General features: G+C 43.1%; 1 protein-coding gene across 5 annotated transcripts; it reads right to left on the bottom strand.

The window, feature by feature from the left end:
• HIPK1 (homeodomain interacting protein kinase 1) lies at positions 1-27,717 on the bottom strand. Of its 5 annotated transcripts, none has more exons than XM_052814649.1 (16): positions 27,512-27,717; positions 25,635-26,712; positions 19,940-20,063; positions 17,561-17,680; positions 16,709-16,795; positions 15,679-15,863; positions 15,208-15,370; positions 14,605-14,827; positions 12,259-12,380; positions 10,564-10,698; positions 7,851-7,993; positions 7,497-7,679; positions 6,707-6,922; positions 6,185-6,423; positions 5,659-5,795; positions 1-4,639 (listed from the first exon to the last, which is right to left on the bottom strand). In XM_052814649.1, exons 2-16 carry the CDS (start codon positions 26,708-26,710, stop codon positions 4,154-4,156), a joined length of 3,639 nt encoding a protein of 1,212 aa, XP_052670609.1. In that variant the 5' UTR covers positions 26,711-26,712; positions 27,512-27,717; the 3' UTR covers positions 1-4,153. The 5 variants fall into 5 exon arrangements, with proteins under 5 accessions (XP_052670609.1, XP_052670610.1, XP_052670611.1 ...); XM_052814650.1 differs by having other exon boundaries at positions 7,851-7,990; XM_052814651.1 differs by lacking the exon at positions 10,564-10,698.
• Between the last annotated feature and the right edge of the window lie 173 nt (positions 27,718-27,890).

Here is a 27,890-nt window from a genome sequence, read left to right as displayed (position 1 = left end):
TAGAGTACAGAAAATTAACCCTTTTTATTGATGCATTGCAATTGTTCTACATTTTTACCATATTATGTAGAAAATACTTAAAATACAAGCTACTTTGTAAAACCAAAGACAAACATTGAATCCAAAGATAAACTATGTTTTCACAATGGACCCTTTTCCCATATAGTTAGTATTAAATTTTTAAATATCTATTTCTTTTGTTAAAATGATTTTTACATACCCCCTAAGTACATCAGCAATACAAACATAGATCAGTAATTGTCAGAAACTACCTGTATCTAGCGGCTTGTAAAAAGGAAGAGCACAACCATAAAAGAAAGTTAAATTTTACACAGTAACTAGCATATCAAATACATTTAATAAAGTAGGAATTCCATTGCAATATCAAGGATTCAAGCAGAAATACTAACATTACATATAATGTACTGCTACATGTAGTGAGATAGATATATTTCAAGCTGAATCTGAAATCACACATTATATAAAGTTTAGCAACAAACAACCATGTGGACATGCGGCACCATTCAGAAGTTTAAATAAAAAAGAAAGCAGGGCTGTGCCAATCCTGTCATTTAGAAGCAATTTAGTTTCATGTACTAAAAGAAATTGCTGAGTCAGAGGTAAATTACTGCATCCCATCAACTAGGTGCTAAGCAGGAAAGCCTCAGAAGTTGCCTCTGCCGTGGCTATCACAGCTGCGAATACAGGTCAGGTAATAGGAACTACTGATTTAACAGTTCAAGAATCACACAGACAAGTCTAGATGGGACCACGGTTATCAAATATTAAAAAGGTGAATCCCAAACTAGTTTTAAAAAAGTTAAAGGACTCCCAATTTCTATCCAAAGATAGCACATTTCTTTACAAAATACGTGTAGCGGCTCTGACAATGAGGAGAGTCAATTCTTTAACCTAATTTGAAGCTGGATATGCAAGGGAAGAAGGGATGTATCTCCTTAGAGCAGACTACAATACACTTAAATTGGGCAGTACATACGGGGGCCAGGCTGGGATCTGACACACTTGTGATGCCAGCACCAAGATGAAAATCTGGCCCTGCTGGGGTGGGGTTTTTTGTTTGCTTGGTTTATGCTGTGTATCACAGAGGAATTTCAGGGTAATCGACAACTTGTTTTAAATGGAGTACTTTTCATTTTACCTATGCAATTTCCATCTTGTCCTCCTTGTTCCAATACTTTTGGAAACTTGGACAGTGGAAGACATGACAGCATGCTTTGTGAATACATTTGATGGGGTTTAATTATGTAATAGGGACTCTGAAGATAAATGGTCATTTTAATCTGCCTTTTCAGGGGGGAAGCAGGCAAGTTCTTCTCAAAATTATTAGCAGATTTTGCTAGAGGTCTTTTTTTCCTGCTAGGACTTCATGGAAAACGCTTTACTGCTTGTGAAACAGGGAGTAACGTTTTCCTGAAACACAGGAATTGGAGCTTGTTTTGCCTTTTGGTGGAAAGGCACAACTCTGTACCCAAGAGGTATCTCAAGGCAAGTACTGAACACAAGCAATGTAATATGGAAAAAAGTAAGAAAGTGCCTACAGCAACAAATAGCATCGTTTACACCAATGATGTGGCATAGCAAGATCGGTTGGTTATCCACACACTTACAGAAGTGCTCTGACTAAAAATACACTGAACAACAACGTCACTAATGCTACCGTCCAGTTCCAAAGTCCTTGATCCCTCTATTGAAAGAGATGCCAAACCTTAAACAGTTCATCAACTTCAGGTCAGTCCAGACTTTCTTCTATCAATAATGTGGAATTTCAGAAATGACTTTTGCACTTCTTGTCACATACCGGTCAGAGAACTGGCCTCTTTTCCACTGGGACGGAACATAAACTGGGATTCAAGGTTACCAAAACCTCTTATTGCTGCAGTAATACGACCGCTCAAGCCAGTTTATCATCCATTTGGACAAGATACTTAATCTACATACTGAAGATGAGAAATAATTCCTAGTACAAGGGACCCAAGAAAACAAAGTGTAGTTTAAAAACTGCACTGATTATCCAAAATGAGTATTTCCTCTGAACACTAACTAGGGCTACAGCTGACAAACCTTCCCAACAGCTCCACATTAGCAGTAGCATTATAAAACTTTTTAAATGGTATTATGTGCTTTACAGCAGGCTCTCTTTGGTATAAATATTCTATCACCAAGCTAGCAATATTTTACAAGAAATGTCTGCTATTAACGTGGGGGAAGGTAACGCCATACTAATCTAATAAAAAGTGATTGCACATTATTTAATCACTTCTGCAATATTAGACTAAACATTCCAATGCATTCCCAGCACTACCTTATTCGAAATGCACTGACAGACATCTAACAGTACATGTGCCATTTCAAGGAAAAGCTTTAAGGAAACATCGCTTCACTCCAAACAAAAATGTAGCTTTTTATGATAGCATTAAAACTGAGAACAATGCACCTATGCAACATACTGCTGTTCTTGCTGTGATAAGCTTAGTGAATTGCTTCAATTCGACGGGGGCTTGCTGGTCCCTCATAAGGCAAGCTCACTGTAAACTCTAGTCACACTACATCATCATTTAAGGCACTACAATAAGGGGACACACCAAACAACTCTTCATCACACATACCTGTGCAAAACAAATCAGAAGGTATCCTTTTCTCTCATGAAGCTCTACTCCTCTCTCAGTGCTACAGTGATGAGCTCTAACCATTGCATTATATCACATACATTCCAACATGAATCAATTCATTTTGGTTTAAATACAAAGGATACATCAATTCCATCCCCAGGAACGTTTAAGAATTAGACAAACACTAAGTACAGAGTTCAAGTATAACCACTACACATTTTGATTACAAAGACAGAACATTTGGGGTTAGCAGGAAGTTTCGCTTGTTATATTTTTCTAATCAATATGTACATATTTCATTTTATGTAAAATATTAAAACACCACCAATACAAAACTTCTAAAATAGTTTTAAATTCAGTAATAAACTTTAAAATCTGGATTTTTTTTCCTTTTTTCTTTTTCTTTTTTTTTTTTTTCTGATTCCTACATGCATGTACTGTATACAAGTCTTAGTAAGAGCGCTTTAAAGTAGCTGTTGACATATCCAGGAGGATACGCTCACAGGAGTATAAAAAGCTGTACACATCAATACAGTGATGTTTCATTGTATTTCAAATTCAACTCCCTCCTAAATGAATCATGTGAGGAAAAACAGTAAGAAAAACAGAACAAAGAAAAGCCCTGTGCTTCTGTGAAGGAATCCAGCTCCGTTATAGGGCCAGCATCTAGTAAGTTGCAGAAACCAAATTTTAGAGCAATGCTGCACTATTCATTCTCAACTGGAGACTACAGCATCCTGATGAAGCTGCTGAGTTTGGTTACACAGTGAGATCTTGAATACAGTTTGAAAAACTTAGAAGAATTCTGCAATGAATGCAATAAAAATTCAGCTGTGTTATGGAGACACAGAATTTTCAAGAAAACAAAACAGATTTCAGGGTTTACACAGACTCCTGAATATATAATGTTGCTAGGATGAGGCAGCTGCCTCTACCAGTCCTTAAACAAAGCAGAGAAGTAAACAAAAAACTTTGACAGTAACCTATACGGAGATGTAATGGCTTTTGCAGAACCAGCAATTTGTTAGAGACAAAGTGAATTAGAGAACAAATGTTAAAATATTAAACTAGATTTTAAAACTGCCCCAGCAACATAATGAGATAAACGTGCATTACATTTTTAGTGGCAACATGGATTTGTGCAAGCTGCTAAAATATAATCTGCTAGTCTTTTTGTTTAAGTTATACAAGTTAAAAAAGTCATCAGGATCTGTCTTCCAAGACACTGATTTTCTTTCCCCTTTTGATTAGCACAACAGAACATTTTTAAATAAATGTGACTGTGAACTTTTTAAAAGCATCTATAAAAAGTAAGTAAAATTTTAAAAACTTAATTAGTGACCCTCGTACTGGTAACAAAGCATGCTGCTCAGTTAGTGACTGAACTCACTAGAGACATTTTTGAACAACACACAACCAGATCAGGGAGAAACAAAAACCAGGCAGTCATTACCAGGCAAAGGTTCACCTGAAATCCTTCTCCAATCTCTCAGGCCTATTGCAGGACAGTGCTTTACTAGGAACTACAAGTATGAGTACTGGTTGATCTTTGTAGGGCTCAGCGGATATCCAGTGTAAATAGCAGACCCTCTGGAAGCACCAATATAGGACTGGGGAGCAAACTGGTGTTGGTACTGGGCAGGTGGAACATTTGCAGAAGTCAGCAGACTTGGACCGACACTCACAGGGACCTGGTGGACAAGTGTGCTAGGGTGGGCAGCGTACGTGGTGTGCCGCGAAGAGCCCTGAGGGGAGAAGAGGTGGGCGATGGAGGTGGTGGAGCCCAGTGTTGCAGCAGTGGTTGGAGCATAAGTGTACATATGTGGCTGGCTGGAGAGGTGTGCATTTGCTGTTGCTGCTGCCAGGTGGGGATGCACTGGGCTGCTGTGCTGAAACGTGTAGGGAGCCTGAGAAATAGTTGACGTGAGGGGTGCCACGTAAGCTTGCTGCCTACGTGGGACAGCATTTCCACTTCTCTCCTGTGAGGCCAGCACTGTTGTTTGCTGGTTCTGCAGGGAGAAGAAGTAAATAAGGTTAGCAGCTATCCTCAGTGAAAAGTGCAGTGGACAGGAGGTGAGCAAGGCAGGGTCAGCCAGAGCCTCCCAATCAACACCTCCATTCTAGCTACAGGGCTGATGCTTCTGCAGATCCTCCCTTCACAGCTCTGAGAAACCCTCACATAAATTTGAGAAGGGTTACTGCAGTTCCGCTGAGACGAAGGTTACACTTTTCCTCTACAATGCGATCAAACTGCCACACCTGGGGTACCCCAGTACACAGCTGTACAAGTGCAGGCAGGTCCTAGGACTGACCCAGCCCTTGAACTCCTCACACATCTATTCTTCTGCACCTCAGTGAAAGCAGCAGCAGGGCTGCCTCATTTTAGCACAACAAAGCCTGTCTTGTCCCCATGCCAGAAACGAACCGGAGGTGCAACACCTCCTCTCTCCTGAAAGGCTACTGCAGCTTGACTCAAAGATCAGATCAAGAGTGGTGACACAAATTGAAGTGAAACCAATCTCTGAAAGTTTCAAGGGAAGTCAGGTGCTAATTGATCGTTTGAGAGACAAGGTCCAGCCTTAATCTCCTGTTCAGGCCTTTGTGAGATCTAGAGAAGGAAGGTAAGGAACAGAAGAATCTCCTCATACTGTTGAGTGCCTTCAGTGCTACCCTTAATTCAACAGCTGGATCCTGGTGTTAGTCTCCCACCCGAGTGGCAAGAATGAGTCACTGCAAGACAGGTGTGACTAGGAGCACAAAGGAAGAATATGGACATAACCATGCTTCCTTCTCCTGTCCTCTGCTACAGGAACAAATTCTTTGCCTTGAGAAACTTCACCTATACTCCCTACAGAGTTTACCCTACCCTGCATAGCCACAGGACAGAATCAGCTTCAAAAAATTAATGAGGTAGCAGCTATCGATCCTCTTGCAATCAAGTCATCCTCCCTGCCATGTGGCATAGTATTTCTAAAGCAATTCTAAAGCATCATGTTCAAAGGTCAGCAAAAGTCACACAGTGCCTTACCTGGCTGAGATTGAGGGGCTGCACACCATTTGTTACCACACGATGTGAGCGGTACCCAGTAGGTGTTATACAGCATCCTGACGACTGCCCACTCACAGAGGCCACTGGCTTGGTCTTACTGGTGCTGCTCAGGATGCCTGAAAGATTTCAAAAGCTTAGTCCATTCTTCCCTCTCACATGCCATGCACTGTGATCACCAGCTTAGATAACCAAAGAACGCACAGGGACTATTTCTGTAACAGAGCCTTTTCTTCAATTACGATTAAAATCTGATTGCACAAGAAATCATCGGGAATTTTTACAGATCTTTCTAAATGCAGCCAAACATATATGAAAGGTAAATCTATCAATGAAACTGAAAACAGAGCAAGGCTTGCACTCTCAGGACAGCAGCTGTGAAACCTAAAGCTGCTGAAGACCCAATGCAGATAGTCCCAAACTGTGAGGACAAAGCTGTCAGGGGTAAGAGAGCATCTGAGCCTTGGCAAAAACTACTGAGCACAGCAACTTATGAGAGCATACCTACCTGAAGCTTGGGTAGCTACAATGCAGTCATTGAGCTGTGTTTTCAATGGCGGCACAATGATAGTCCGAGAGCTGGAGCTGTCAGCCGCTCCTCTACTCGGCAGCTCCAGGGCACCGCCTGTACTCCTGAGAGAGGAAAGTGGGTCTGTGGCATAGGGGCTGTTCAGGGAGGAGTCGGAATCAGGGGAGTCATTAACAGTAACGTAGCTGATGACATTGGATCTCTGCTTCATACCCAAACTGCAGGGGGAAAAAAAACAAACAAAACAAATGGGAAACATTCTAGCTTTTCCCACTAGACACAGGAGATCTCCCTCTGGGATCTTATACCCTCCCTCCTTGTCAGATGAAATTCTGATTAACTAGAGACACAAACAGCAGAGCAGACATGATGCAGAATTTTCTGTCTTATGCAGTGCTTCTTAGCCTAGCCAGGGCTTTGCATGTAGTGTTCTCCACTCTCCTTGATGCTTGGGCTGAGCTCAGGACAAATCAGTACTGGCCACCTAAATGAACTTCCTACCTGGCAGGTTTATATTTGCTGTCCTCTTCCTCATCAGTGTCGCTGCGAATGGTGATGACACTGACAGGTGGGCTTGGAGTGTCTGGGATCACAATGGGCTGGTGCTGCTCCTGCACTGGGACGAGCACGTTGGAAGAGGAGGAGGTGGAGCGCAGAGGACTGCTCCCAATGAGCGAGTAAACTTGGGAGGGCACAGCCTCTAGAGTTGAGCTGGGCCTGAAGGAAAACCAAAGCAGTAATCAGCTACGTGTCAGCAGACTGGGACAAACCAGCACCAGCATTAAGAACAGCCAGGCTCCAGCAGGCTGGAGCACACATACAAGAAGAAACGTCTTGAAATACACAAAGAGAACTTCAGTGCAGACACTCATACAGGACAGCGTCATAGAATGCATCCCAGAAGGGACCAACGCACTCAGTGATGCTCTGAACAGGACCGATTAATCTGAACACTGCCAGAAACTTGCCACCCCTTGTTCGACAGATGTCAGTTCTGTCACTTGTATTGCTATGGTACCAACACATCCCAAATGTGTAAACCCCCCCTTCGGCCAGTACAGTAAAGCACTTGGTGAACCACATTCCTTGCACTCTCACTGAAATTAATATCACTTATATCAGTGACTACAGTACAGAGACTTTTTCCAATACATTTTTAAAAGCAACTGTAGCACATGAAAAAGTTACACAGACAATGCCTCTGTGATCAGAAGACCCGTTTTTCACACCAAAAAGGCAACCTCCACAAACACACCCACAGTCTTTCTACGACTGGGAAAGGAAGCCTTACTTGGCTGCGCTTGGTGCTGGCTGCTTGTTCTTCTTTGCTGGAACATTGCTGCTTTGCTGCTGCCTAACAACATGAGCAACTCCAACATTCAGAGGCTGCGCTGTAGCTAATGTCACATGGTTGGTCAGTAGTGATGGCTGTTGCATGAGAGTGCTATACTGATTTCCATGGGAATGTGCATTCCTGAAGCAGAAAAAAAAAAAAAAAAGACCCAAATCCCATGACTACACTGCAAGCTGCACCAAGCCCCTGCATGACTCTGAAGGGAAGGGAGAAATTCTGTGCACTGCAGGCAGTACTGCGATGGCACGTATTTCCATTCGGCACAGAGCTGGACCCCTGTGCAATCCCTACCTCCAGTCAGCTAATTGCTGGCTGCCACCGATCGTCTCTGGAATCACAGCCGCTGGCTGAACAGAGTTGTGCAAAGCAACCCCTGGGAGCTGCTGCCAGGTGGAAGGAAGCAGTATCTGCTGGGTTCCCCCAGGCCAGGCCTGCTGCAAAACAACAAAGAGATACACAGGTTCACTAGATTTCAGCTCCTACAGGTGGAAAGAGATTTGTTCCAAGCAATAAATGCACTCGCGTAGATTGTTAGCTTGCAGAGATAACGGCACATCATTGCACTTTCTCAAAACGTCTCAGTACAGTAAGAGAACAAGAAAACCAGAGAAACAAGCTTCCCCTGACACTTTGCTAACCTTTTGTATCACAGATGTCACCTGGGGAAAAGAGTGTTAACATTGTACTGCAGAATGCAGCCAGATATTGTACTGCCAGATGCAGCATGAGTGTTCAGCACTGTTTCTGCATGTAAGTTTATGCATGCTGCTCTGCTGAAGGATTCCAAAATATGAAGGCAATTTGGTCCTTTCTGGTTTTCTGCCTTACAGGGCTCACACTGAGAGAGCCGAGACAGTGTTACTATCATGGAAATTCATCCCACCTCAACTAAAGTATTTAAGAAAAGCCACACTGAGAGAAACATTTAGTTACAAGGGAGATAGGTGAAGATATTTTCAATTCATTAATATTATTTAATGTTCCTGTCCAAATTGACAAAATGCAGTTTTTTTCTGGGAAAAAAACCAAACAAACCCCCAAATAAATTTGGCAGTACAATATTTCTATGATTTTGAAAACATATGGCTCTCTTTCTTGCAGTTTAAACTGCAAAATCATAAACACCTGCTGTTTTAAATAAAATATTTCTGCAAGTAACAGATCCACTTATTACAAATACCAGTTCCAAACAAGAAGCCTTCAAAGCAGAGAGCTGCTAAAACCTCTGCCGACATAAGCAGAATAATAATAATAATAATAATAATAATATTAAAAAAAAAAAAGATAAATATGTTAAAAGTCACACCATGCGTCTTTCCAAAAGCCAACACCTGCACAAGACAAAGCAGAGAGTTTAATACAGCAAGATATAAATTCCCAATGAGAGGCAGAAATCGGGCCTTCCAAGCGACGAACTGTTTTGACAGAGGAAGGACAAAAATATGCAAAGCTTAGCAAATGGCTAATGCAAACTCAGGGGAAGCAGCAAGGGAGAAGTGTCGGAAGCACTAAAGGTGAGCAAATTCACGCCAAAGGCTCCCAGAATCCAAACAGAAATAGTAAGTCCTCCAGAGAAACTCAGAATCCAGGCTCATAGTCTGGAGACAGCTGGCTCTGATCTCCACTACTGTGCAGGGGAGTTGAATGTCAAGTCCACTGCACACACACAAGAGAATAGAATTTGCCTGTTGAATCAAAAGTCCAAATACACTTTTGAAAACATCACTAACAACTCATTTGTGTCCCAAGCTCTGCTACAGTCACCCCTTGCCGTTTTCAGAGCCTAGATTGCAGCTTTTCAGCAATCAAAATTCAAGAGGAGGAAAGGAGATACATCCCTGGGTCTGTTTAGCTCAGAGCTGTGACCCAGGAGAACCCCACTCTCCTGCCTTCCCATCCTCAGAAATAGGGAGCAGTTCACTTGGTTCAGAAGAACTCAAATGAGTGGGTTTTAATTTCAGTACAGGTATGACTCCAGCAAATTCCACTTCAGCAGAGGTCTCCCTCTTGGAAGAAAATGACACTCAAACTACCACTTTAAAGCCACAAGAAACAACATGGTTCACATAATGGAATGTGCTTTGAAAGACATGTGAGGATACCAGCACTTAAGTGCACTGCAATGTTTTCATAAGCTTCACTGATCTGATTCTGGAGTTTTACAATGACTTCTTTGTGGCACTTGCAAAGTTGTTCCAATGCAGATGCCAAATGAATACAGAAGAGGACAATTTTGAAAACATATGCTTCTTAAAGGTGTGTTTATTCCCTTCCCCCATCCTTTTTAAAAATTGTTCCAAATAGCCTAAAAGCTAGCTATTGCCGTTTTGGATACTAGAGCTCACCTTTAATTTCAACCAAGAAATACATATGAACTGAAAGTATCTGTGAAGAACATTATCTTTATCTGGATGAAGCAAGCTACCTGTGATTGGCTATAAATAACAAAAGGCCAGAAAATTATTGTCAATGTTCAACAGAGGTTAAGAGAAATCGACTGCTAAAGCAATACATTAAAGAATTTGCTATTATTAGAGATTTTAGCCTGTGCTTAATGACCTGAAACATTCTACATGCAAAGCAGCTTTACACATGTTGAAAACAAAATATGTAGCTAACTTGCCAAGTAGTTCAAAATCTGGCCATCCAGGTACCTGTAGCAGAGTCAAGCTAAAGACTGATTCCTTTGTATTCAACAATCAAAAGGCAAAGATAGGATAGTAAGCAAAGAACAAGAACCATTATAACTCTTCTATAGTATAGCTTAGAAGAGCTTTATAATACTAGGCTAGTAAAAAGTAATAGTCAATGGATCTGGATTCTTTACAGAGCCACACTAAACGTCAGAGTCAGACAGTGCTTCAGCAATGTTGGGGAGGAAAACAACAAGACATTAAGATGTAGCAAGAACACAGCCACAAGATGGCACATGCTTCCATGCCCTCTGCAAGTCTAAGTTAAAACAAAAACTCAGTTAGTGAACACAATCAAGGGAGGCAATTACCAGTACTGCAGCCGTCTGTTCTACTAGCGCTGGCCGGCCGGCTGCGCAGTTCAGAGTAAAGGGGACCGCATACTGCGGCGTGATGGTGGCTACTTGAGGATGAAGAGTTGCTACCATTAGTGGTGTACAGCTTCCCTGAAATGTAGATCAGGCAGTGAGTGAAACACATGTACTGAGGCAGGATAAGTGGGTTCAGCAATAGGGCCAGAAAAGGTTTCACCTCACTGGCATTCTATAGTGCTTGAGCAGACTCCAGAATTGTAATGGATGAAGTGAAACCAACACCCAGACCCTCTGGGCATGTTCCTCTAAGCAATTACATGTTCCTGAAGGGAACGCAAGGAATAGGGAATTTGGGAACAGGATCTCTCCGATGACACAGTTAAAAAGTAAAAATGAGATAGTGTTCAGCTATTGACACTTTACTGGGTCCCAGAGAGCAAGTTACACTACATACACTGCGCTAACTGTAACACAAACTGCACCCCTAGCAGGACACAGCATTTACTATCACACCTCCAAATTCACATACAGTACGCTTGGAAAAAGATAAACTAAGGGATTAATAGAAGAAGGCACAGTAGGTCTTTTGTATCATGAAAGAGCAAGGTTATCTGTGATGAAACCACCAAGACACATATTAGTCCATCAAATGTCTAATTAAAACTAGATTCTTAGTGTACAATTTGCACTCTCAGTAAAAGCAGGGTTTGGATTCAGGTGGGCCTCCTTCAAGTGTATTCTGCTTTTTGGATACCGTTCGTTACCTGTATAATTATGCTAAACAAACCAGAGATGACAGAATGCCACCAAAATTATTTGGACTGAACAATCTAAAAATCACTCCTCTACAAGTAGGTCAGTAAGTACAACATACTGCCTGGAGAGTAAAAGTAATAAAGTATGTGTTAATGTCAACAGAAACTAAAACTATGCAAATAAATAAAAGTGCACTCTAATTATAAAGGCAATTACAACTTTTCAGTGAATAAAACCTGCGAATCACTGGGCAGTCGCTATATATTAAAGCATTACTTTTTGGAAATAAAATTGTTTTAATTTACGACACAGCACTAATGTTTAAAATACCATTTCTTAGAATTATTTGTGAATTTTGCTACCGCATATTGTTTAAACTGCAAACAACAGAAATAGGTATGTCATCGCTACACATCAATTCACACTAATAATGTAACTAATTGAGAAGGATTCAGAAATAATTTTGTTGATTTACAGATGAAATTTTAACATGAGTAATCTGTGTTGCCACTTCTGTTCACTGGGATCTCGCTTCTCACAGAAATGATTTCTTCTAAAATTTGCTGCCACATTTTTAAAGTGTAGACAAAAATGTACACCAGTACCTATAAGGCAGTGTACAACCGTGAAAAAATACAGTTTGTTTTTAGCAGCTGAAAACTACATATTTATTACCATTATTAAATCAAAATCCTAAAACCAGGGAGGCACATGACATAAAATAGTTTAGACTTTAAATATTCCAGAAAAACAAAACAAAACAAAAAAACACTGTCTTAGAAGTGATCTGCATTTAACCTTTCAGAGTATTCTGAGAACCCCCTGCTTTCACCCCAGCACCAGAGGGGCAGTCAGGTTCTCCTGGATGGTGGCAGGAATTGCAGGTAACTCTATGGGGTTTTTTGGGGTTTGTTTGTTTGGTTTTTTTTTTTTTACCTGTGTGAGAACTCCAGACTGGATCTGCAGTGGCTGTGCTGCAGGTGCTTGTGGTACAATTGGGACAGCATTCTCCATCCTTACTGGGAACCCAGAATGCTTTGTAGTTGCCTGAAGTCCAGCTGTGGAGGACAAGAACACATCACCGCTAAGTTGCTTTATTATTCCTTTTTTTTTTTTTTTAGTTTCTTTCCAAAATCAAATTCCTACCAGGTAAGGGCAGAAGACAGGGCCAGATGAAGACAAAGAAAAGCTGTTCCTTTTGACAAAAGCATACTAATAAAACACCAGCTGAAGTAAATAATTCTGCAGTTCCGGTATGCCAAAGGGCAACAATGGATAACCAGTCCTGAAAAGCTTGGCTCTGTTGAAGTCCGTAGTCTTGTTTTCAGACACAAAGGTAACACAGACATCTAATTCTATGTTGCTTGAGACTAAGTTCAAAGTTCAAACCTTACACTATCGGTTCCCATTTCATATATAACCCTCCATCCAGATATAAGCATAAATAGAAAACTTTCAGGATTAACAGAGCTACGCTTGGGCTAACCTCACTTACTTGCAATCTGTGACAATTCGCTGCTAGCAAACTACACGGCTGCATCAGTGCTTGTGAACTGAGACTCAAAGACCAGATATTCACTCCTGACATACAAAACATAGCACAACACTTTCTTATGTTCAGATAGGTCTGGCTCCTCTGTTCACTGCTTTCTGTGGAATGCTGTTGTGTTCAGTTTGGGGGGAAAAAAAACTGTTGAGCAACCAGTTGAGCAACCTAGACTGCAATCTAGGCAGGCAAGATACAGTCACCTGTTCAAGCATAGAATCATAGAATCATAGAATCATTTCGGTTGGAAAAGACCTTCAAGATCATCAAGTCCAACCATTAACCATGCCCCCTAAACCATGCCCTGGAGTACCCTGTCCACTCGCTTTTTGAATACCTCCAGGGATGGTGACTCAACCACTTCCCTGGGCAGCCTGTTCCAATGCCTGACAACCCTCTCAGTAAAAAAATTTTTCCTAATATCTAACCTAAATCTCCCTTGCTTCAACTTGAGGCCATTTCCTCTTGTCCTATCTCCAGCCACCTGACAGAAGAGACCAGCACCCACCTCACTACAACCCCCTTTCAGGTAGTTGTAGAGAGCGATAAGGTCTCCCCTCAGCCTCCTCTTTTCTAGACTGAACAACCCCAGGTCCCTCAGCCGCTCCTCATAAGACTTGTGCTCAAGGCCCCTCACCAACTTGGTTGCCCTTCTCTGGACACGCTCAAGCAGCTCAATGTCTTTTCTGCAGTGAGGGGCCCAAAACTGAACACAGGACTCGAGGTGCGGCCTCACCAGTGCCGAGTACAGGGGAACAACCACCTCCCTGTTCCTGCTGGCCACGCTGTTCCTGATACAGGCCAGGATGTTACTGGCCTTCTTGGCCACCTGGGCACACTGCTGGCTCATATCCAGCCGGCCGTCAACCAGCACCCCCAGGTCTTTCTCTGCCGGGCAGCTTTCCAGCCACTCTTCCCCAAGCTTGTAGCGCTGCATGGGGTTGCCGTGACCGAAGTGCAGGACCCGGCACTTGGCCGTGTTAAACTTCATACAATTGGCCTCAGCCCATCGATCCAGCCTGTCCAGATCTCTTTGTAGAGCCTCCCTACCCTCAAGCAGATCGACCCTGCCTCCCAACTTGGTGTCGTCTGCAAACTTGCTGAGGGTGCACTCAATCCCCTCACCCAAATCATCAATAAAGATATTAAACAGAACAGGGCCCAACACCGAGCCCTGGGGAACACCACTCGTGACCCGCCGCCAACTGGATTTCACCCCATTCACCATGACACTCTGGGCTTGGCCATCCAGCCAGTTTTTCACCCAGTGAATAGTGCACTTATCCAGGCCACAAGACGCCAGCTTCTCAAGGAGTATGCCATGAGAGACAGTGTCAAAGGCCTTGCTGAAGTCTAGGAAAATAACATCGACAGCCTTTCCCTCATCCACTAGGCGGGTCACCTGGTCATAGAAGGAGATCAGGTTGGTCAAGCAGGACCTGCCTTTCGTAAACCCATGCTGACTGGGCCTGATCCCCCTCTTATCCTGGAGCTGCCGTGTGAGTGCTCTCAAGACAAACCGTTCCATAACCTTTCCCGGTACCGAGGTCATGACCTGGAAGAGAACCAAATTGTCTACACATGTCTGACCTGATTCTGCACTTGCATCTGATGCAAGAGCACTGTGTGACATGCACAGAGTGGTCTTCTGTACTTTCCCAATTTAGTGCAAATTACAACTTCTCATTTCTACCTAACTGAAACCACAGTATCATATAAAGGGTTTTTCTGCTTACTTTGAAAAGCAGGGGGACAAACAATGAAGGTTTGCTGGAATGGGTCAGTCTGTGTGCAGATCTGGGTGGTTCCAGGTTGCAAGGAAACACTCTGTTGTGCCACTCCTGCAACTGGTGCTGCAGATGATGGATACAGAGCAGACTGATAGTTTAGCAGTGAGACGTCCGAGTTTGCCAGGGAAAGAGTAGCAGCAGCAGTAGAATTGGAAGCCAGTACACTGGCCTAGGGGGGAGGGAAAAAAAAAAAAAAATCAGATCTACCACTCCTAATTGTTATAAAACAAACAACAGGAACCATCAGCATTATACTATGAAGCAAGCACCAGGAAAAGGTTTCAGGTAAAAGGCCTAAGACAACATAGGAGAAGAAACATGAATTGCACCAACTTTACTTACATTGCTGAACTGACAGGCAAGTATGATCAGGTGAAGTAAAGAGACTGCCTTGGCCTGAGTTTTGGAAAACTAAATTTTAAGACAAGACTACAAATTCTGGAGACCAATTTAAATATAGTATTTTGCAGAATAGGATTTGGCCTGAAGGCACAAAATTAGACCACTCCATTTCTTTGATTAGTATAAGACAGCTAAAAGGTGCTATACCTGATTGTGTACTGTATTGAGCTGGTTGTTGAAGCTCATTGTCAGATTTGTGCTTGTATTAGGAGCAACATGAGTCGTGAATGGGCTCTTAATCTGATTCACTGTATCATACATATTAACTCTTCGCTTGCAGATCTCCATATTCTGAAAGCAAGATTTCACACTGAAACAGAATGACAGAAGGAAAATATCAGATATGTAAAAACAGTACAACAGAGACATGACAGATTCCCAACTTTATGCACACACCTTTAGGTTTAGGTTCCTTTTTTTTTTTTTTTTTAAATCAACAAAGAATGTCCTAAAACATGAAAAGGAAGCTTATGAACATTCCATTCCTTACACATGCCATTGCTATTTTTAGATCAGCCAGAAACTGCAGAAAACAGCATTGACAGAAAGCAGAAAAGTGCTATTCTGTGTTTCCAATAAGTCCTCCTGAAACAAAACAAGAAATCTAAGGAAGCCTACTGATTACTGTGTGGGAAATCCAGTAGATGTGTCATTGTAACAAATGGATGGTTCAAAGTCTTCAGTGGAGTAATTCTCTTATCTGCATCAATTGTCAACATTTTCTTCAACAAATCAATATATTCCCTTCGGTCAGCCTTCTCTGCCAACATGTCAGTCCCTTCCAAGTCTGTAGACATATTCACCTTGAAAATAAAATGAGAGTAGTTCACACAAACATCGAATTAATTGTTACCTAAAAATTCAGTAATTTCACATCATGCAGAAATATTTATTAAGTATTTCTGTCTCTTAGCCAACTTAATTTTAGGTACTACAGCGCTAACACACAACCCTTCCCTTGTTCATTCTATAAAAGGAACTCAAACTTAAATATGGAATTCTCATCTCAACATGAAGTTGGTCTGTTCAACAGATATCAACAAGGCTTCATTCTCCACTGCCTGGCAATATGCCTTCATTTTTTGTGTCGGGCTATAAGGGGCTGGCAAATCAGAATGGCAAGATTCTACATTCTCTGCACAGATGTAAAGTCCTGATAACGGCTACAAAAGCAATAGAAAATTGGGACCAACATATTTAAGATTCAAGGCCTCATGATATTAAAAACACTCAGATATTCCTTCATTTTATCTCTGAAAATAGAATGAAAAAATAGAACGATCCGCAGTTCCTGTCAACATTTCCAAAGTCCAATAAGAGGTCTAATCCTATAAACACATCTGGAGGGGCTTAGCTTTCCTACTGCTCAACTATTTCTAGTGATAACAGGCTAAGCACACTTGTTGCATCTACCGGATCAAGGCCTAGAGAAGAAACAAGACATTTCTAACTGCTTCATAATTAACATTTTGATAATCTTTAATACAGTGATTTCTGATGCAAAGTGGCACCATGGCAAACCTACATCGGTGTTCTCAACAGCATGTGGAAGAGGACTGCTCCAGCACAGGAGCCTCATTTTTAGAGATCCCAATAATGTATGTAATTAATATGATAGTTATCTGTGTGTTATAAGATCTCCACACACCTGCGCCATATCATCTAAACAGTTGAATATGTATTTCCGAGCTTCTTTTGATTTTATTCCTGTCTCCAACTCATGTTCTTCTGGGGTCTGTAAAAGAAAGCATTTGTTAATATAAACTGAGATATCATATACTGATAAAGAAAAAGCAGCAAGAAAAGAGCCAAGCCAGGTGATCTTTTGCCTGCTTTAAGACAAATCACATGCCGGTAGGCCAAACCAAATCAGCCACGGGTTCTCATCTCCTCAGCTGGAAAGATCATTCATTGCAAAGCCGAATTAACAACAGGATGACTTCATTTCAAGGCTTCGCTGGGTAGTGCATTAGCCAGAAGAACTGAAGATTTCTGATTTAGGAAGAGAAGAGGCTATAGATATTTTAAATCCCTCTTTTACAAAGAAGAAAGGCAAAACCCCCTTCCCTTTGCTGCTCAGCTTTAAAGGCAAATCGAGTGTATATCTGATTCTTTCCTGTCCTCTGCCAATACATAAAGAGATTTCTGTTAAACTAACAAAGACCATCATGAAATACTCCCTATTTTACTCTCCGTATTGTCAGGAGATGACAACAAGATGACATACTTCACCAAGACCGAGCAGGCCATAATAAGTAACCATTATCTCAATTACTTTAACACCCACTCTTTGCTGGTACTATCATGCACAGCTGCTATTGTTAGATGAGTACCAGGAGGTCTGTACATTTTCTGAAATGAAACACACAAGTCAGCTATATTTGATGGCATTTCAAATCCTATCTTCACTCAGAACGTTTTCGCAGCACACTAAAACTAGGTACGAATTTATATCAAGTCCTCAATGAACAAAACAGAATTGGGAATTAAAAAGACAAACCTTTAGCCTCCACAGTGGGTATCCCAAATTTGGATCTCTGTTAAAAAACCTGCTTGTTTTCGTTCCCGCACTGAGAAGATACTCCGCTGGAAGGCCTTGAGTTTGTGAAATATAACGAATCTAGGAAAGAAGATTAAAAGAATGAGGACTCCCAATATAAAGAACTCACAGCTAATGGAGTAATTATCAGCCAGGTTTGTTCACAGCGAATAGGAAATAACCTGTAAATAAAGAATGTCCAGCTAACTGAAAATGCAAAATTAAAGAGACTCTCTCAAGTATTTATAAGGACACTTAACTTTTTCAATCATATTATCTGCCGAAATTTTGGATTTTAAATACATCTTTCTTATTTTATGGAAATATTTTTTGCCCAAGTGTATGTGAACAGACTGTAAGCTTTTGAGACGTGGATAAAGTAAAGTCTTCAATATCTGCAATGTAAGAAGTACACCTTTTGAGAGAAAAATACTACAGAAGTTATAATGTATGTATATATAATTAAAGGCATAAGTATCTAAGCAACATTGCTGTGACTGGCTACATATACTCTAGGCACATGATCTGAGAATAATGTCATGGGAAAGCTCTCACTGACCAAGAAAGCAAGACCAAACCTCTAGTACAATCGGATTCTCACATCCTCAAAAACATTTCATATACTTTACACATAACAAAAAAATGGCTCAGAATTTTGGAAAATGCAACCGAATACTTGTAAGGGTATCGATAAAACACTGGTAAAGAGCTAACAAATAAAAAGGTATGCTCAAAAGGAAAGAAAATAGCAAATTATGAAAAAACACAATAATAAGCTTTTAAAAATATTCCAAGTGTTGCCCAACTGCTAATGCTATTTGCTCTCAAGATGTACGGTGAGAAATGTGACATTGCCTTTGTCATGACTCTCTCCTCAAAGGGGTCTATTTAAAAGTTCAAGAAAAAAACCCCTGATGAGTCTGATTTATAAAAGGAGGACTGGAAAAGGGTTAAAGTAACCTGGCTTTGTCCAAATTATCAATTATAGGTCCTTTAGCATGTCTCATTTCTTATTTGCAAAACTCCTGCTATTCCACTGTGCCAAACCAGCTAAACATTGCAGGGCATTTAACTCACTGTTACAGCTTGTGATCCATATGAATTTACAGACTCATTTTTCATTTATGCCAGTGTGGATCTGAAGTGTCTGCAGGTGAGCATTTTTTGTATGTACACAATCGTTCAGCTAAGAGTTCTGCTGTTTTTATGAGACATAATTCTTGCTTTAGAGCCAAAGCGTGTTTAAAAAATAATTGTAAATCCCATCCCAACCCATGAACTCATTCCTGGAGAGGTCCTCTCACAAGTTCTGCCCGAGCTTTTACTTGCTGCTACAGAATCTTAGAAAACATGAAAGCAAGTCATCCCTAGTTTTCAAGGGCAATTCAGATATCAAAATCAACCACATGAAGTCACACCTCATGCTGCCTCACAAAGGACTGCAAAATCCTGTCTATTAAGCAATGGAAAAAGCACCTCCTCCCCACCCACCTACATGACTAGATAAGGTTCTCAGAATTACACAAAACTCAGTGTGCAAGGAAACCACCATGTCGTACCTCAGTTATTTTCTAACTCATTCTGCTCATTAAGGTACCACTGTGTTTCCTTTGGAAATTTACAGTGCTGGGAAGGCATAACACAAGTAAACTTAGTAAGTTTTCATGTATTTTATCACATAAGGAAAACTATACCAAGCACTGTAACCAAGATACCACCATAAAAACCACAGTGGAAGTTACCCTCAAAAACCCTCTCATATAGGCTTTTCGTCCTTTTATAGGCAACTGACTAGCCCAGGTAATAATGCTAAGTATCCACGGAAAGAACTAATTAGTTCAAGATGCCTTTTCAGACTCTCGTACTTGTATTTCAGAGACAGCTTGGGGCTTACACTTTGCATTAAAAATGAGGGCTGCTGTAGGTATTAACAGGACAGGAATGATAGGCTTGCTTTGTCTCCACATGGAAAAACTACCCTCATGGTGAAATTACAGAGGGTGTTTCAAGTTAGGACACACACCTCGCTTCTGTTTTGACAGGAAGGTATTTCAACAGCTTTTGAGTTTAGAAGCCAAGGAGTTAACTGTAAATTGAGTCTATATATTGGATAACTACATTCAACTCAAGTTAAAACACACAGAACTCCGTGCTCTCCTGTACAACAACAGAGAGAGACGGGCAATGGGAATATGACAGAGAGAAAATTAACTTAAGATGACAGACAACAGCGATTTATACTAGATGAAATTTGATGTGGGATACATTGGGTTCAGAGGGTCTGAACACAGATCATTGTGGTTTCATTTGAACATCCCCACGTCCGGCACGCACTCTCACCTGATCATACTCAGATGCTCCTGGATACAGAGGCCAGCCTAGAAACAGCTCAGCTATCACACAGCCCAGTGACCACATGTCAATAGCTTCACAGAACGGTAAACCCAGTATGATTTCAGGAGCTCTGTTGAAATAATAATAATTAAAAAAAAAAGTAAAATCTTTGACTCTGAAAACATGCAGTTCTTTCCTATAAATTGCTCTGGATAATGCCCCTCCTTCTCTCCTTCAAGCACAAGCAAATCTGTGTGAAGCTAAGTGATTCACTTTAAAGCAGAAGGTGTTTCCTCAAGTGGCCTAACAGATCCCACCCTTTTAATCACTTAGTGGCACGGCTAGATTCGTTTTATTGCCGTGCTGCCCTCCAACTCCTAGGTGGCCTTTATGCAACTGTGATACGAACTTACTCCTTCAGTAACCAGTTTAATGACACCTGACTGTATGGTGGGAGGAGTCCCTGAGACAGTGCCCAACCTACCCTAACAGAACTGGGAAGAAAAGTTCTGGCAAATGGTGCTCAGACTTCTCTCGGAAGAAGGTCTCAAGATCCCAGGTAACCAGCTGCAGAGGCTGCCTGTTTTCATGTGGAAAAGAACAGCATCTGCACAGCCAGAAAAAGGAGCTTTTCAGAGAGCCGCTTGGTTTCTATCAGCAGGTTTTCATACAGGATTTGTCTGGAGAGTTTCGAGTTTAAAATGGATGGAAAGAACACAGCTGGAGATTGTGACTGCTTTGCAAGGTTGTGTTACAGGTTTCTGTGCACTGAACCACACCTAATGCAAAATTTGCCTGTCTGGCCTAGCCTTTACAAGAAGGTGATGAAAAAAACCTCAAACTCCAAGCAGGGTTTACTTCTGCAACAGGCTGGAATTTCGGGGAGATTTCTGCCTGGAACTGACTCATAACACAAAAGGATGTTTTAATACAACTCTTCACCTACACACAATTCTGAAACAAACCGATGCCGTTCTGTCAGGCTGAATTCTGGTCATACATTTGCATACAGCATAAAACCCAAGTGCTGCAAAAACCACGTGAGTTGGTGTGGGAATTTACTCTGGAAAGTACAGGAAGCCTTGATCTTCTTCATGCATAACTAACACAAGCGCAAAGGAAGACAGAAAAGTCCTAAACTCCAGGCTATCTATTTTCCGGTCGTGACTCGGGTAGCATGCCCCAGGGCTTGCATGACATTTCTTGTGTTACAGCATGGATATTTCTGTTGTTAAAAAAGGCTCTGAAACCAGTCTTTCTACAGAATTCTGAAAAACAGGGCTTGCATAATGTACAGGTGTCAATAGATCTGACACCTTCCTCAACTGTTCAACCCAAATGTACCTCCCAACTGCTTGTATATGGCAAGAAGTGACTCTCTAATTAATCACCCTTTGTGTCGTGGTGACTACACAATTACCATTAGCCAGTCTCCAAAACAAATGCACTCACCCCAGTTGCCCAGGCACAGCGCCCCCAAGAAAGCACAAGATATATCAAAAAAGATAGATAGCTGAACCAGCTGCTTGCTGCAACGAGGTCATACCTATTCTCTATCGTTCAGCTTTAAAGCAATGAGGTTCTATTATGTCTGAGCCTCCCCAAAACAGAGCCATGATATACCTTTAGTATTTTAAGCCAAGACATTCTGACACTCCTTCTACTTGACATTGATCTCTTTCTACCTTCTTGTTTGTCTATCCCTGGCAGTAGTTGACTTTGGAACGGTTTCACGTATGTGAAAATGTAAAATGATTACGCAAATATGATAAATATCTGATATTTGAATGCTGAATGTCCTGCTAAACACTTATATTTTAAAGAACTATGCTAGCATAGATCAAACTTTCTATAGGTTAACAGGCACAAACAAGAGGAATCCATTTCTGTAGTACTTTGGTCTTCACAAGCAGAGCAAGTACGATGCAGTCATTCACACAGGATTTTCAGAACCCCATGTGCCATTAGTCTACCAGTCATCATCAACAAACGGTATTGATCCTCTTGATTATCCTTCTTATGCAGGAATTTCCAATTCAGATAGGACCCAAACCTGTCATATAAGGAATGCTGCATGTATAAGTTTGCTTGGTTTGGACTGGCAACCAACCTAAAATATAAGTGGCTTGTAGTATAAGCAGAGCATGCCAATCCTTCACAAGTGCATTAAAAAAATCCCACCAATTCCAACAGAAAGAAAGATTAGTGGCAACAAAGGCTGGATGTGGTAGTTCATTAGTCTTTAACTACATGCTGGAATAGACTTACATATTCCAAAACCTCAATACCAAAATGATAGCAAGTTGAACTCTATGCATTTTATTCCCTGAAACTAAATAAACTAACTTCTCACAAGCCAGCTGATTTCATTTTGATTGCAGAACAGAACTGGTAAATCAGTATCTCATCTCCTTTTACACCACTATAATTAGCGGCCTTATGAGATGTGAGTTGAAACAGGACAACAGGCAGAGGTCACTTTCACAGCTGGTCTGTCAGAGATTAAAGTGATTTTATGATCTTAGGCTTTTTGAAATAGAAATCAACAACATTCTTTCTTTGCATACACGCTTGCCAAACTTGGACTTCCAAAGTTGGCAAATATGCTCAGGCACTCTCAGAAGAGAGAGGATTCACAGCAGTAGCGGAAAAATCCGAGACTTACTTTTAGCATTTCAAAACACACCATGTTTACGCATGGGTCTTCAGGCCTCCCCCTTGTGAAGAATGATGGTAATATGAAGCTTGTACAACTGCAACTAGCAATGCAGAGAATAACATGATCACCACTCAGAGCTGGATTAGCAAGCAGAGAGTTAGATTTGGCAGCATGCACTGCTGCTTCTCAGGCCAACATGACTGGGACAGAAGTAGGTCATGTAGCCCAAAGCAGAGGTAAGAAACAGATACTACTGCACTCTGCAAGCTCCCTCAGCACTCAGTGCCACCTTCTCATGGCCCAAATTGTTCAGTCCTTCAGCTTAGTATCTTCAATTTGCTAGGCGCCTCTACACTGACCCACAGGAAACATCAGGAGGTAGGGATCTGAGTAAGACACACATGATGGCTATACTTATATATAACATGGGACACAAGTAAACCTCACACTCTGAACAGCAGGGAGATCAGTCTTCCCAGAGATTTTTCACTTCTGCAAGCTGTCTGCTTCCTTGTATTGTTTGCCCTCCCCAGGGAGAACAAAATCATCCATACCCTTCTGCACCTGATGTAACAAGCATATACTCTGGTTTTCAGGTCAGGAATTACTGCTAATAAATCTCAGGACTGCCATAGAAACTAGTCACTGCATAGAAGCATGACTGCCAGAGTTCGTCTACTCCTAGACTGTGCCTGGCTTCAGAGCCAAAGAATTTTTCATGGGCACTTCTACTCACACTTTAAGTCAACCATGTCATGACAGTAAAACTGCCCTTCTTGCTTGGGGTTATGCTGCGGAGGCAGAGGTAATGCCTGTGGAGAGAGGGAGCCTGCCTCAGCCTTACCATGCTTGCCCTGACAAACCCAATACTACATCCCAACTGGATGTATGGCTCCAGCAGTATCATCGAGACGGATGCAAGTTGTCCAACTGCCAGAAGTACAATCAGAACCTGGAGCGAGCAGGGCTGTTGGACAAGATGACCTGTGGCAGCACTTAGCATAACTAATAAAGGAAGGTTTTTTTCCTTCAGGGTATATATATCAGAAAATTCACCTTACAGTACCCAAGTTTGGCTGGTTTAGATGTCTCTACAGGAGACAGGGGTTACATAAGTGCCAGTAACAGGTATTAAAAACAAGTGAAAAGTGAACACAGAACAAAAGATTTATTTTTAGTAGCTGACAGAGAACCAAATGAAGAATTGGTTGATACTGTTTTATTAAACACAGCATTGAAAAAGTTTCCAGCTTAGAACTCATCTGAACACTAATTCAATGTGAATATGGTTAAAGCAACCCAGTTCTCCCACAATAAGCTGGTTTCTACACCATCTCCATAAGTTCCTAGATTATGGATTTTAGTAATCATCACCATTAAACTAATTACATAGCACTAAATATTAGATTTCCACATCACAGCATTCTTAACTTCAGTCAAGCAGACAGTCTTAAACACCATCTAATATCAGGTTGTTTGCCCCTCTGGCAGCGTCGGTCACCCCGCGTCAGGGAGGCGGAAGTGGCTTGGAGTTCAGTGCCACACACAAAGATGAAGCAGACAGCTTCCTTCCCAGCAGCCCCTTTAAGATACTTATCCCTTGCTGCTTTTGCCTCAGCCAAATCTGATTTTTGCAATATCAGAAACTGGAAAGCACTATATGCCTCCCCAAACTGCTTTTCTCACATGTGCTGCAAGTCAGATTGAGCAGATTCTTGATCAGCGGTCACCTCTTTCAATGCAACAACAACAAAACTAATAATGCATTTTAGACAGCGAGCATTTTAACAGAGCTACGGCGCATAGAAGACAACTGCATTACAAAAACCAACAATCAATAGTTTAGAATTGGAAAGATTGGTGCCAACAAGCTGAGTGAAGATCATGAGGAATGCATTGAGAAAAGTCTATATCACATGAAAGAAATGGCACAGAAAGCTGGTACTTGGTGTTAGGGTGAGTAAAACAAAACAAAACAAAACAAAGGGGACAAGGATACAGGGAGCATGAGGAATGAACAGAACAAGCCTACTATAAACCAGGTCTTTAAACTGAAGCTAGGAGGATGGGAAAGACATCAAACAGGGCAGAGACACAGGGTGGGGTGGAGTGTCTCAAGTCCTCTGTCTCGTCCCAGCTGGAAGGACTAGATACTACTTAAGTTTTGCGTCAAGTGAGCTCACATTCCACTGAAAGCAACCCTGACAACACAGCACAGACTTTTTCATGTCCCTTTGATGCCGGAAGCTCTTTCTGCACCCATTTATTGAAGTCTACTGCTACTTATATTGAAATACACACTATGAACGGAACCAAGCTGAAGGAATAATTGAAAGAAAAAGCACAGCTTGCTTTAGCTACACAGTTTCTGAGTTTTAACATTTTTGGCCATAGTTTATTTTTAATTCTTAGACAGGAGTAGGGTAGAAGCCATTTCTACATTTCGCTAAGGTAAGCAGAGATCTAGCTCATCCCCGTTTTAAAAGAGCTACAGGCCTCATGAACGCGGGACTTACCAAGGGCTGATACAGGAAGTCATGTGTTCATGAAGCGGGTTCAGACAAAGATGAAACCAGAAGAAACAGGATAAAAAGAAATTGGCATCCCTTTGACTTATCTCCCTTCTAAGTGACCATGGTTAATGGACTAGTTTCAGATCATGGCAAATAAATATAAAATGCACTACTTACTAGCAGCCTACTGCTTCCCCAGTTTGCTACTTCGCACATTGTCACAAACAAGCAACAGGGTAAAATCAACTTACGGCACTACACTGGGGTAAAAGGAAGGTGTTGGACTGCATATTATGTCACACTTGCAAAGCAGAAGTTCTATTTATCTACGTACAAATTTCAGAAGAAATCTCCAGGAAACATGCAGAACAGTGGATAGGCTGATCACTTCCTCCTTTCCCCTAAACTGGGATTAGACCTAATAGCAGAATAGTTAAGTAATTGTAGAAGCAAACCCCTAGCACCCCATCAGGATCAGCTTTTCTTTGCCTGCGCAGCGTATGAAGGCGAGCACTGTGTCAGTACTTACCTGTAATAGCGCGACTGCAAATAAGTGGAGCACACTGCTTTAGACACGTGGCTGGCTGAACCAAAGTCTATCACCTTCACTCTGTAGGGCTGGCGCGCAGGATCCACCAACATGATGTTCTCTGGTTTCAAATCAGCATGTATCAGACCCAAACTCTTTAACTTCATCAAGGCAGTAGCCACTTGCTGCAGAATTGGTCGGATGTATTTCAGGGGCAATGGACTGAACTTATTTTGCTTTAAGAAATCATACAAGTTCTGTTCTAGCATCTCAAATACAAGGCATGTATGATTCTTGTGTTGAAAGCACTCATAGGAGCGAACAAAGTTATACTCGTCAGCATTCTCGCTGCTCAAGCGAGAGAGGATGCTCACCTCTATCTGGCCCTGCCTAGCATAGGAAGGATGGTTCTTCAGGATTTTGATGGCTACTATCTCCTTCGTGCTACGTTTCCAGCATTTTGCCACCTGACCAAACGTCCCACGGCCCAGGAATTCCAAGACCTCATAGCTGTTTGTCATAGAGCACAGGATCTCATGCTGGACCAGCTGATAATCCCCTTCACCACTGGAACTGCTGCTTTTAGTGGTTACCGTGGTGGTTGTGGCCGCAGCACCCACCGCAGGTCTGTTTTGCAGCATGAGAGGTGGATGTTCCTCAATTATCTGCACACTACCGTTGCTGTCGACCTCTTCACTTTTCCTTTTTAATCCACATTTTTGGTATGGTTCCAGTAAAGAAACGTTGCTCCTGTGTGTTAGGGTTTGGCTGTTCTGGAAGGACGCTGTTGCACTGCTGCCTGTGCTGTCGGCTGCTGTAACCACAATGTGCTCAACTGAAGGAGCAGGGAGAAGGAGGTTCTGATCGTAAGCAGGGATGCTGAAATTGGCTACCTGATGAGAGGAGCTTGCTTGTCCTTGAGCTGCTGGGAGGTTTTTGCTGTGGGTATAATATTTGTCACTACTGCTCTGTCCTGAAACATCCCAGACAGAGGGCTCCACTTTCAGTTTCTTGGCACTGCAGAAGGCACTCGAGGATACTGACGGAGGGGAGAACACCTGCAGCTGTGAGGCCATACCTGAAAAGGGAGAGGAGAACTCATTAGGACTGCTTAGTGGCAGCAGGTTGCGATGGAACGAGATCCTCCATCTGCACAAGAAACAGAATGGCAAGTATCATTCTAAGCACCATACGGTGCCTACCGCCTTGGAAGGCAACCTTTTGAACCGCTGGTCCTAACGGCATCCACAGAGCGAGGCTCTCCGGTGGAATTACTGCATTTTGCCTCACTGCCTGTAGCATTAGAAGCAGATAGCTCTTCATCCAGCTTTCTAAAGGCTAAAGAAATCCCAGCACGGGACGGGAAAACAGTACTGAAGAACGGGAGACAGCACGCAAGCGGGAAGATGCCGAGAAAATGAAGATCACTCCCCCCCCGCCCCCAGGCCTGCTCCCCCCTCAACTGTTAAGACCAGAGTCAGGGGGGAATCTAATCAGACGAGTCAAACTCCTCACCGGGAGCCACTCCGGCGGAGCGCACCCCGGGGCAGCGCCTGACGCACCGACTCAAACGCCAAGACCCGAGGACGACGGCCAGCAACGCGCCGCCAGCCGGCTCGCCCGGCCCGGCGCCGGGGCGAGGGCCAGGGCGAGGGCCAGGCCCCGCCGCGGGCGGACAGCCGCCGCCGGCCCGGGCCCTCCCCTTCGCCCTGGCGCGGAGGAAGCCGGCAGCGCCGCCCCGCCGCGTCCCGCTCGGAGCCGGGGGGGGGGGGGGGGGGGGGCGGGCCTCCGCCGCGCGGGCGCCGAGGCTTCCCGGGCCGCGCCGGCCCTCCCCGCGCCCCGCCGCCGCCGGGGCCCGCCCGCCCGCCCGCACTCACCGCCGGTGGGGGGTTCTCAGCCGCGGGCCGGACCTGCCTGGGGGACACACGGGGGTGCGGAGCCCCGCAGCGGGCGCATCATAGCCCCGCCGCGGCCGCCGGCCCGGCCCGCTCGGCCCGCGCACGCCGGGGGGAGCCCCCAGGCCGCTCCGCCGCCGCCGCCGGGCTCCGCCGCGCCCTCACGGCCCGGCCGGGCTCCCCCCGCCCCGCTCCGCCGCCGCCGCCGCCGCCCGGGCCCGAGCGACCCCGCCGCGCTCCCGCCGCGCCCGCTCCGGGCCCCTCGGCCGCCCGCGCCAGACTGAGCCAGCCGAGCCCCGAGCCGGCCAGGCGGGCCGAGCGCCGAGCCCGCCCACGTGACCGCGCGCGCCGCCGCCGCCGC

Source organism: Harpia harpyja, chromosome 19 (assembly GCF_026419915.1).
Source record: "Harpia harpyja isolate bHarHar1 chromosome 19, bHarHar1 primary haplotype, whole genome shotgun sequence".
Classification (NCBI taxonomy): Eukaryota; Metazoa; Chordata; class Aves; order Accipitriformes; family Accipitridae; genus Harpia; species Harpia harpyja.
Note: the sequence above shows the minus strand (reverse complement) of the source record. Positions and strands in the feature narration are given on the sequence as shown.